General features: G+C 41.8%; 1 protein-coding gene across 1 annotated transcript in view; it reads left to right on the plus strand.

Annotated features, from left to right (window-relative positions):
• Nucleotides 1-12,737, plus strand: part of LOC147120229 (signal transducer and activator of transcription 4-like) — a 178,686-nt gene that overhangs the window by 122,710 nt on the left and 43,239 nt on the right. Inside the window, exon 18 of the mRNA XM_085985850.1 lies at nt 10,692-10,744. Coding sequence (XP_085841976.1) covers nt 10,692-10,744 — 53 coding nt within the window. The remainder of the gene's footprint in view (nt 1-10,691; nt 10,745-12,737) is intronic.

Genomic DNA, 12,737 nt, shown 5'->3' on the forward strand with positions numbered 1-12,737 from the left:
GAACAGCTGTCAGTGTGCCGGGGGACCTTGATATGTGGATCCCGAGTGGTAATTCCAACCAAGTTAAGGGATAGAGTGCTCAATGAGCTTCATGAGGGTCATCTGGGAGGGGTAAAAATGAAAAGCCTAGCCAGGGCTTATGTGTGGTGGCCGGGAATCGATAAACAAATCGAGGACCTGACCAAGAGTTGCTCAGGATGCCAGAAAGTCCAAAATGCACCACTACAGGCCCCTCTACACCCATGGGAGTGGCCCTCATCTCCATGGCAACGGGTGCATATTGATTTTGCTGGTCCATTCATGGACTCGATGTTTTTAATAGCCGTGGATGCGCACTCGAAATGGCCTGAGGTCATCAAAATGTCCTCCACCACCACGGAGAAAACTATTGCAGTTCTACAGACCATTTTTGCCAGGAATGGCTTGCCAGAACAGATTTGCTCTGACAACGGACCACAGTTTGTGTCCAAAGAGTTCTGGAGGTTCTTGAAAAAGAATGGGGTAAGGCATTACACATCTGCCCCGTATCATCCAGCCACAAATGGATTGGCTGAGAGGTTCGTACAAACCTTTAAGAAGGCAACTAAAGGCTATGTACAATGACAACATTCCGCTGCAGCACAAGGTGGACAATTTCCTGTTCGCCTACCGGAATGCGACACATGCAGTCACCAACCAGGCCCCAGCCATGATGTTCTTTAACCGAAGGTTAAGATCTCACCTGGATTTGCTCAGACCAAACGTACGAAGAGATGTTGAGAGTAAGCAATTCCAGCACATCCATGAGAAGCCAACAAGGAGCTTCAATGTAGGGCAACCAGTCTTGGCCCGCGACTGCCGAACAGAAAAATGGCAGCCAGGAACGATATGCACACTGCAGGGCCCCCTAATGTACACAGTGGACGTTGGGGAGAGCATCATGAGACGCCATGCTGACCAGATCCTAGATTCACAGGAACAAGTCAACCCCATGCCTCGCCCATACGTACCTGGTGATGAACCCGATGTACAGGTAGCATCTACCCCAGAAACAGTAGCATTGGAAGCTGATGAACCAACCGACGACAGGGGGCCAGAATCGCCTCCGCACCAAGAGCAAGACACTCAGGAAAGGCGCTATCCAGAAAGGATCAGGAAGCCTCCCCAAAGGCTGAATTTATAAATAGACTATTTTCAGCTAATGTTGCATGTTAAAAGTGTTAATTGTAATTAGTTTGATATTTAATTGTTAAATGAGTGTTATGGTACTGATAATCTAATAGGGGAGGAATTGTAATGTATGTACCTTTAACGGGGGGGGAACTACTTTTTACAGCTCATGTATACTGTAGTACCGGCAGTGACCACACCTGTATATAACGTTGAGTAGTAATTTGTACAGATCAGTTGCAGTCTGAGCCACGTTGAGTAAACACCGTTTGTACCGTTCTCCACAGTCTGTGTCTGATTATACACGGACGTAACAAGAGAAGGGATCTTTGCTCCGAAAATCAAGAAGTAGAATCATTTTGGGTGGTGCTAAGAAACAGCAAGGGGCAGAAACATTGGTGGGATTTGTTTATAGGCCCCCAAACAGTAGTTGTAATGTAGGTCAGACTATAAATCAGGAAATTAGAAGTGCATATAACAAGGGTAATACAATAATTATGGGGGATTTTAATCTACATATAGACTGGGCAAACCAAATTTGCAGTAATAGTGTGGAGGGCGAATTCATGGAATGTATGCAAGATAGTTTTCTAGATCAGTATATTGAGGAACCAACTAGGGAACAGGCTATTTTAGATCTAGTATTGTGCAATGAGAAAGGGTTAATTAATAACCTTGTAGTAAAGAGGCCTTTAGGGAAAAGTGACCATAATATGATAGAATTTTATATTGAGTTTGAAAGTGATTTAGTTAAGTCCGAAACTAGGGTCTTAAATTTAAACAAAGCAAACTACATAGGTATGAGGGGCAAGTTGGTTAAGGTAGATTGGGAAACTACATTAAAAGGTATATTGGTAGACCAGCAATGGCTAGCATTTAAAGAATTAATTACATTCCTTTAAGGCACAAAAACCCCACAGGGAAAGTGGTCCCAGGAAAAGTGGTCCAACCGTGGCTAACAAGAGAAGTGAAAGATAGTACAGGTAGACTACCCTTTATCCGAACTTCCGAAAACCGAAACCCTCTAAAAACCGAAGGTTTTTTCGGTCAGCGTAAGTCGTGCACACGACATGACCAGAGTGGCGCACGACCCCCCGCCGACCCCGATCCCGCGGACCCCCGCCGACCCCGACCCCCGCCGACTTACGCTGAGCAGAGGGTCAGCGTAAGTCGTGCGCACGACCCCCCCGCGGAACCACCTGACTCTCTTCCAAAGGCTCGAAAGCAATGAGAGCTCTGAGCCCGCGGCGGTGCCGGCCCCTGTTCCGACCGAGCACGACGACCTGTTGGTGGAAATGTGGAACTTCATTGCATTCCAGGCTAGCAGCGACGGACAAGCCACGACTGCGGACCCCCCCGCGGACCCCCGCCGACGCGGACCCCCGCCGACTCACCTTCCGAAATCCGAAATTTTCCGAAAACCGAAACACGGCTGGTCCCGAGGTTTTCGGATAAAGGATAGTCTACCTGTATTAGATTAAAGGAAGAGGCTTATAATGTTGCCAAAAAGAGTAGTAAGCCTGAGGATTGGGAGGATTTTAGAATTCAGCAAAGGAGGACCAAGAAATTGATAAAGAAAGGGAAAATAGAATGAGTAAACTAGTGAGAGACATAAAAACAGACTGTAAAAGTTTCTATATGGGTATGTAAAAAGGAAAAGATTAGTGAAAGTAAATATGGGTCCCTGACAGGCTGCGGCAGGAGAAATTATAATGGGGAATAAGGAAATGGCAGAGAAATGAAACAAATACTTTGGCCATGATTTTGTCAGCGGTGTTGGGATGGGTGCGGGACAGATTCCAGTCCCAACCCCAGCTGCCTCCGCTCCATAGATGTGATTTTCCCTTGATTGACCTTGTTAAGCCCGCCCTGCTGGCTTGCTGGCCAATTAACAGGAAGCGGGCCTGATGACATCATTTGATGACGCGTCATCTGCCGGTTTCCTTAAAGGGACCACGCACAATTTTATTTTGACAGTTGATTTCTCAGTGTTTGACAACATTGACTGTCAATCATTGCATAAAGGTGAACTCTTGCATCCAGGCTCTCCAATGACTTCCTCTATATGCTGGAATAGATGGCAGCTGCAGGTGAGGTGACAGAAGCGATCTGTCACTAGTGAGAGAGGTTCTCCCAATGAGGTGGCACTGGACATATAGTTGGATTTAAAAACTGGCAAGCTAAATAAATCTTTAAATGTTTAAAAAATGCAGTAACCAACATTTCCTTTGCTCTGAAACTCACCATGTGCAACATTGGATCCTTCACACCACTTCTGCAGCTGTCATCATTCCACAAACATTAAAGCAGACTCACAACATGCCACACATACCTGGCGTGGTGTCCGGACGTCGGGAAACCCGACCCAGAAGCGGAAAAATCCAAAAAGAGGCTGAAAACTACTGACAAGTACCTGTTAATAGGCAGGTAATTGCCTTTAATCCGCTTCCCACCGCTAGGTGTCAGGTCCATTCGCAAATCAGGGACCCGACACTAGGGAAAGCTGTGAAGACAGACACAAAGGCCACGATTTTGCCGGCACTCGGAGGGCGGGTTTGGAGGTGGGTCAGAGGTTAAATTCGATTTTGATTGACGACGGGTTCCAAACCTGCCGTCAATCAAATCGAATTTAACCTCTGACCCACCTCCAAACCCGCCCTCCGAGTGCCGGCAAAATCGCGACCTTTGTGTCTGTCTTCATGGAAGAAGACGCAAAAAACTTCCCGGAAATAGTGGAGAACCAAGGCTCTTGCGAGAATGAGGAACTGAAAGAAATTAGTATTAGTAAAAAAATAGTACTGGAGAAATTAATGGGACTGAAAGCTGATAAATCCCCTGGACTTGATGGCCTACATCCTTGGGTTTTGAAACAGGTGGCTATATGGATAGTGGATGCATTTATTGTCATTTTCCAAAATTCCTGCGGATTGGAAGGTAGCAAATATAACCCCACTATTTAAGAAAGGAGGGAGAGAGAAAACGGGGAACTACAGACCAGTTAGCCTGACGTCCGTAGTAGGGAAAATGCTAGAATCTATTATTAAGGACGTGGTAACAGGACACTTAGAAAATAATAATAGGATTAGGCAGACTCAACACAGATTTATGAAAGGGAAATCATGTTTGACAAATCTGTTGGACTTCTTTGAGGTTGTAACTAGCAGAATAGATAAGGGGGAACCAGTGGATGTGGTGTATTTGGATTTTCAGAAGGCATTCAATAAGGTGCCACACAAGAGGTTATTAAACAAACTTAGTGCATGGGATTGGGGTAATACACTAGCATGGATTGAGGATTGGTTAACGGACAGAAAACAGAGAGTAGGAATAAACGGGTTATTTTCGGATTGGCTGGCTGTAACTAGTGGGGTACCGCAAGGATCAGTGCTTGGGCCTCAGCTATTCACAATCTACATCAATGATTTGGATGAGGGGACCAAATGTAATATATCCACATTTGCTGATGATACAAAGCTGGGTGGGAATTTAAGTTGTGAGGAGGATACAAAGAGGCTTCAAGGGGATATAGACAGGCTAAGTGAGTGGGCAAGAACATGGCAAATGGAATATAATGTGGAGAAATGTGAAGTTATCCATTTTGGTAGGAAAAATAGAAAAGCAGAGTATTTTTTAAATGGCGAGAGATTGGGAAATGTTGGTGTTCAGAGGGACCTGGGTGTCCTTGTACACGAATCACTGAAAGTTAACATGCAGGTACAGCAAGCGATTAGGAAAGCAAATGGTATGTTGGCCCTTATTACAAGAGGATTTGAGTATAAGAGTAAATACATCTTACTGCAATTATATAGGGCCCTGGTGAGACCACACCTGGAGTATTGTGTACAGTTTTGGTCTCTCTACCCAAGGAAGGATATATTTGCCATAGAGGGAGTGCAACAAAGGTTCACCAGACTGATTCCTGGGATGGGGGGATTGTCCTATGAGGAGAAATTGAGTAGACTAGGCCTATATTCTCTAGAGTTTAGAAGAATGAGAGGTGATCTCATTGAAACATGCAAAATTCTTACAGGGCTTGACAGGGTAGATGCAGGGAGGATGTTTCCCCTGGCTGGGGAGTCTAGAATATGGGTTCACAGTCTCAGAATAAGGGGTCAGCCATTTAGGACTGAGATGAGGAGAAATTTCTTCACTCAGAGGGTGGTGTATCTTTGGCATTCTCTACCCCAGAGGGCTGTGGAGGCTCAGTCGTTGAGTATATTCAAGACACTGATCGATAGATTTTTGGATATTAAGGGAATCACGGGATATGGGGATAGTTCAGGAAAGTGGAGATGAGGTAGAAGATCAGCCATGATCTTATTGAATGGCAGAGCAAGCTCGAAGGGCCAAATGGCCTACTCCTGCTCCTATTTCTTGTGTTTTGCTGATTTAATCCAGAATTTTTGATTATAACATTTTCTGTTTCAGTTTTGATGAGTCAGTGATTTTTTTTAACTTCAATTCAGGAAGCAATAAAACCCAAATGTCCAATTATAAGGTTCAAGTTGAATGTTCAGCTTCATTGAAAGGTCGGTGAACAAACACCACCTGCTGTATTCACCAATGTACTACACTTTAAAATGAGCATTAGATTAACCATCAAAAAGTTGGAGATGAAATGCTGACAAGAAGGCAAGTGGGAACCAAAAGATGCATTAAAGAGAGGAGATAATCATCCACCTGCAAAATAAAACAGAAACATGTTAACATGTAAATTAGCCAGAGAATAAGTAATGAGGGATATGGAGTAACAGTGACCGGCGATCTTTTAAATTAATTTCTGAGAGTATTTATCCTCCAATGAGGGCATGACATTCCTTTTTCCCCAAATACTTACATTTGCAACAAGCTGATGAATGCTTCCCATTAATTTTCCCTACCCTTGCCACAAGATTCCTGGTCTCTGCTCACAGCACTGCAGCTGAGATCAGCACATAATAATCATAATCAACTTTATTGTCATTGTTAGTGCACAAGTGCAGTACAACGAAATGTAGGCTTGCGGCTCCCGAGAGTGTACATTTAGATTAAGACATTTAAACATTCAACATACATTTGGCTTGTAATACATTAACATAAACATAACCATAATAAAGTGCATTGGCAGATGTGCAGGCTTTAGAGTTTATTTGTGGAGTTCAGTAGGATGACAGCCCTGGGAAAGAAGCTGTTCCTAAATCTGGTCATACGGGTGCGAATGCACCTGTAGCGTCTCCCAGATGGCAGGAGGGCGAACAGGCTGGGGTGGGTAGGGTCTTTGATGATGGACCGTGACCTCCGTAAACAGCGTTTCTGGTATATGTGCTCTATGGTCGGTAGCCGGGTGCCGGTAATGCGTTGGGCAGTTTTGACTACCTGCTACAGGGCTTTCCGGTCATAGTAGCTACAGCTGCCATACCATACTGTGATACAGTTCGTCAGGATGCTCTCTATTGTGCAGCGGTAAAAGTTAGAGAGGATCAGGGGTGACAGGTTACATCTCTTCAGCTTCCTTAGGAAATATAGGCGCTGCTGGGCCTTCTTCACCAGAGAGGAGGTATTGAGGGACCAGGAGAGGTCTTCCGTGATGTGGACTCTGAGGAACTTAAAGCTGTCCACCCTTTCCACCACAGCCCCATTGATGTGGATGGGGTTGTGACTTCCGCCTTTAGACTTCCTGAAGTCCACAATGATTTCTTTGGTTTTCTTGATGTTAAGGGCCAGGTTGTTATCGGCGCACCACTTCACGAGATGCTGGACCTCCTCCCTGTAGGCTGACTCATCGTTGTTGGTGATCTGGCCTACTACCGTGGTATCATCCGCAAACTTGATGATGGTGTTGGAACCATGAACAGCCACACAGTCGTGGGTGAAGAGGGAGTAGAGGAGGGGGCTCAGCACACATCCTTGTGGGGCCCCCGTGTTCAGGGTCAGGGGGGGGGAGGTGTGGTTACCTAATTTGACAGACTGGGGTCTGTTTGTTAGGAAGTCCAGGGTCCAGTTGCAGAGGGAAGTGTTCAGGCCAAGAGTGTGGAGTTTGGTGGCCAGCTTGTTGGGGACGATAGTGTTGAATGCTGAGCTGTAGTCTATGAACAGCATTCTGATTTAGGTCTCTTTACCGTCTAAGTGATTCAGTGCAGAGTGTAGAGCAGTTGTGATTGCATCCTCCGTTGATCTGTTTGCACGATAGGCAAACTGGTGTTGGTCAAGCGAGGCGGGAACACTGGCTTTGATGTGAGCCAGGACCAGTCTCTCTCAACACTTCATTATGATGGGTGTGAGTGCGACAGGTCGATAGTCGTTCAGGCACGTCACAGCCGTTTGTTTTGGCACAGGAATAATGGTAGCGGTCTTGAAGCATGTAGGGACTACTGCCTGGGCCAATGACAGATTGAAGATGGCGGTGAAGACATCAGCCAGCTGATCAGCACATTCCTTGAGTACCCGTCCAGGGATGCTATCCGGTCCAGCAGCCTTTCGTGTGTTCACTCCGCGTAGAACACCCCTTACGTCGGAGGTCGACAGAGTGAGCACCTGGTCTTCCGGGGGTGGCAAGGCTTTGGTAGCCGGCTCCCTGTTGTCCCTGTCGAAGCGAGCGTAGAAGTTGTTAAGCTCCTCCGGAAGGGAGGCATCGCTAACCGGGGGGCTGGTGTTTTTGCTCTTGTAGTCAGTGATGGACTGGATGCCTTGCCACATGGTGGTGGGGTAGATTCTCCAACGCGACACCATCACCCTGTCCTTAAATTTGTCTTGTATTGGTCTGGCAACAAGTAAGGGAGAAATAATATCAGTTGGGAGGAGTCACAATTCCTCCAATTATATCATTCTTGGTTACAGTACTGGGTATGTTAATGTAAATAACAGATAGGCAGATAGGAGAACATAATGCATTTTGTTGTTTGTGACGTGAAGCCCTCAATGAGTTCTTACTTTGTATATAAGTCTAACCTGTTATTTTATGACTCTTGTTTTTTCCCCTATGAAGATTAAAATACAACCTCAGTGTACAAATCCTCTTAAAGTATAGCATGTAAACCTCTTGAACTGTAGTATTTATCTAATTCTGACTTGCCAAATAATCTGTTGTAGTTAGAATCAAAGAAATCATATGTTAGTAGTAATGACATGTTAGATCACACTTGAACTGTCAATGAGCACCCTTTAGAGGTGAGCTTCAGCATTGCCCTATTTAAATAACATATCAACCAGTGTTAATTTCTTATTAGGTAAAATATGTCAACTAGCATTCAGTCTGTGTTTATTTACTAGCAAAATAGTCCTGGGATGTGAAAAACACAAAACCTATTTAAATAAATAAGTTTAGTCATTTAATGTGAATTCTTCACTTATTTATCTTATTTACAGATATGGTCTGTATTGTTGGCTAATTTCAAATCTTCACTAAGTTTTGTAATTAAATCATGTAGTAATGTATTCATTCATTTAGATTTTGCTCACATCCAGTACATGAAATAACGTAGAAATTCGAGTGCCTGGCACAGGCACAAAAGGTGACAATTAAATAGTAGATCACTGGGACCAAAAATGATGTTGCCAGATGCTTTTATATTGGCCTAGATTTTAAATTGCACAGACCTTTATTCTTTACAAATTCTACAACACCTGTGTAGAGCAGACAGGTTATTCAAGTGTTCTTTGATTGCGAAGTGCATGATATTTAACAAAAGGAACGACTGTTGACTGAAATTAAATGCATGGCTACTGATTGCAGCACTCGTCTTGATAGGTGAATGTGTTCCATTGTTAAGTGGCACATGACTATCCATTTTGTGTACACTAAATCTTTCAACTTATTTATTCACTGAAAATCAATAGATATGAAAATCAGGCGGTTTCTATAAGGGTGGCCAATCTGCAATGGCAGTTTTATCCCCTACGGCTACTTTTAAGAAAATTCCTCAGCTATCACATCACAAAGTTGTGCTACTTAAGTGGTAGTCTTTGACAACTAGTTGGTGAATTAGTCATTTTGGAATTTGTTGGTTTGACCTTTATTCTTGTATCAAAATGTTCCTTATGAAGCTATGCTGGCTTTATTTTGGTTAAATAATTCATCTTCCTTTACTTCTCTATTATATATAGGAAAGAAATACTGTTCACTGAAGGACTTTCCAACAACATATCGCAATACACACTCACACGCACACATTCTTGGCTGGCTACCAAGTAACATGTAACAACTAAGGTCTACTGTACTGTCATTTATGTTCATAATCTCACGAGCAAATGCATATGAAATTTGTACTTTACCTTTCCATGCTGACACACTACTTAATTTTAGCTCCCCTCCCATGATGGAACAGTTGAGTACCATCTCGTGGGCTGCCTGAAAAATGGTAAAACTTACCCACTAAAGAAGGCTGAGTTTGTAGATCTGCCAAAGCTTTAGTTTGAATGATGTTCTATAAATGGTTTTCCACCGCACTAATGATAAACTCATACTTGTGAACAGCAGCTGAGGATATGACATATTTGTCTAGATTTTTACTGAAAGCTAGCTTTCAGTGAATTCAACTATATACGCTTGTTTTGGCAGAGATTCTAAAGCAAGTTAATACCTGTATGGTGGTAAACCCCATCAACAGAGGGATTGGAAAATAGTCTTTGAAAACAACACCACTTTTTCTGAGGTTGTAGGAATTATTAGCCTAAAACATTTCACGTGATCTGGCACAGTGAGAACTTTGCTGGGGGATATTTGTGGTAAATTTAAATGATTGAAAACAGTGGAATTTATTTAGCAAGTGAAGTGTTCCTCATTTGCTATACGACTACCAGCACAGTGTCAAAAAGCATACACATTCTGCAGACAGCTTGCATTTGAAGCCTTTATACCTAAAAAAGGAAATGGGAAAAAAATGACAATGTGCCATGGATAAATACATGCTTCCAGGTTCCTGGTTTTGCACTGAACAGTGCAATCCTTGATAACCAAGAAACATTTCTATGACAAAAGCAAAATGCTGCAGATGCCAGAAATCTGAAATAAAAATGGAAAATGCTGGAAATACTCAGCAGGTCAGGCAGCATCTGTGGAGAAAGAAACAGAGTTAACATTCAGTGTTAACTCTGTTTCTCTCTCCACAGAAGCTACCTGACCTGCTGGGTATTTCCAGCATTTTCTGGTTTTATTAAATATTTCTGTGAATTTTAAACTAAAGAGAATAGTCTTCCTTGAATAGTTGGAACAGTGTTTTCCAACTAAAGATGGATCTTTTATTAGTAAATGTGATTTTTTTTTTGGATGATGAATTACAAAGGAATTGTAGTACACTGATGGAAGATATCCATGAAATTTTAAAATCGTTTATAAAAATTCATTTATGATTTTACTATACACAGTACACAGGATGTTTTCACTGATATTTCTAATGATAGTCTAAAGCATGGATTTTAAACCGAGTGCAAGTAGCAGACTGGCAGCGACTCGAACAATCGACAACAGGAATGGGCAGTTCTGCTATTTAGAATTAATAATGTTTTCAGAAAATTATATTCACTTCTGCTTTTACATATTAATTTGATATGTTAATAATTTCCAGGACAACAGCTGAATTACAATGATTGCCACGTTTCATGGAATAAATTCTGTAAGGCAAGTAGTGTTTTTAACCTGTATTGACATAATATTCAATGCCTGATTGGTGCTTTACTTTGTTTTGCTAGTGTCATGCGCCATGATATTATCCCTTAGAACATAAAAATCTCAATAATATCTACTCCCCAGAATTGTAGAGTGCTACTTTCATATTGTAGTGCTGTGTACACTATTCCTTTCAACTGTACATAAACGTAGCATTTTTCACAACTCCTTTCTATTCAAAGGGGCACGATACTCTCTGGTAAAGTATTTTTAATGCAAATTACTTTCCTTTTTATATCGCACCCATATAGTTTAGAAAAGATCTTCAATCAAGAGAGCATTATTTGTATTACTGCTTAACACCTTCTCAACCCCCAGAAACACATCTCGTGTTAGGTGGGAGGCCTGAGATGTACTTAGCTGATGTCTGTCACAGACTTTGCATTGATAATCCTACCCAACAGAATATCCTCCTCCTTTGAACATTGGCGTGTAATTAAAAATTAATAGGTGTGTTCAATGTTTCACGTTTCTTTTGTGATGAAATAAATGTTAAGCACATCCCACATGTTCATTGCTCACTACACTAATGCACCAACAAACTAAAATGTTACATCTTCAGATGAGTTGTTTCCAATTCATAGAATACAAAAGTGATTCAAATGAGGCTATGTTTTCTTGAGATAAATCAGTCCTTCTCATTCCTCCTCAGAATCATGTGAATCAGTAGCTGATGTGAGACAGTTGTCCAACTTTGCTAAGCCAGAAAGCGGAGTAAATATGAAATCCTTTATAATTTCCTGGTAATATCTTTTGGTACCAAAAATCCAAACCCAACACTTTCCTCATGTTAGGATTCATTTTCTTAACTAAATCTGATAAAAGGACTTTTTCTCTCATACATCACTCAACAACTTCTGGATGTAAAATAATTGGTGTACAAAAAAATTGGTTAGAGTGAGGAGTATGATTAGACTAAGAATGAAGTTAAACAATGAAAATAATTAAGAAGATTAGTTCTGTATGATTCTGAAAGCTTATGTCCAGTAAAATGTATTAAGTTGTTTACTTGACTATCTTGTGCCACTCATGATAAATTTTGATTCAAAATCTTACCTAAAACCTCACTGAATGATTTACATCTACCACTATATTGACCCAAATTGAAAATCCAAACTCCAAAATTGGCTGAGTAACAGAAGTAAATTTTTGCAATGTTAATGAGCAAAATAACACATTACATTCATAAATTTTCTCCATTTTTTTTTTAGTTTATGACTCAAGTATTGTCTCCCAACTAGAGTATTCTTCCATGGACTCATGAAAAGTCTAGTTTGTAGCATTTTCTTTTCTACTGCACGTTGGTATGGAGCATCTAGTACTGTGGTGTAACAGGAAGAACTGTGAACAACTGTGCTGAACAGTATAGTCATGTGACATCAGATTAAAATATGTAACTGTCAGACATAATCTGATAACATAAAGCAGAAAAAAATCCAAATGTTGTACAAAATGAAAATTTATAAAACTGCCGTATGTAGTTTAGTTTAACATTGTTAAAGAAAACTGATCCTGAATGTTTTTTTCCAAGTATAAACTCCATTGGTTTGCTTTTCAGGAAATTACAGATGCATGACTGGCAACATAGTTCTTCATTCCTACGTTGCTTGTCGACATCTATATAACACTTTTTATAGAGTCCCTTTAAACTGTTGCAACATCACCGTCACTAAGCCTGCCTACTTCCACCTCTGTAACATCACCTGCTTCTGTCCCCACCTCAGCACATCTACCACTGAAATCCTCATCCTTGCTTTTGTCACCTGCAGATGCAACTATTCTAGTGCTCCCCTGACTAGCCTCACATTCTCCACCCTCAGTAAACTACAGCTCATCTAAAACTCCACTGTGAGTTTCCTATCTTGTACCAAGTCCGGCTCATCGTTACCCCTGTTAACACTGACCTTCATTGGGTCCCGGTACTTAAAAATTCCCAACTCGTGTT

This window comes from Somniosus microcephalus, chromosome 4 (assembly GCF_052327205.1).
Source record: "Somniosus microcephalus isolate GS21.2 chromosome 4, FLI_Smic_1.0, whole genome shotgun sequence".
Taxonomy (NCBI): domain Eukaryota; kingdom Metazoa; phylum Chordata; class Chondrichthyes; order Squaliformes; family Somniosidae; genus Somniosus; species Somniosus microcephalus.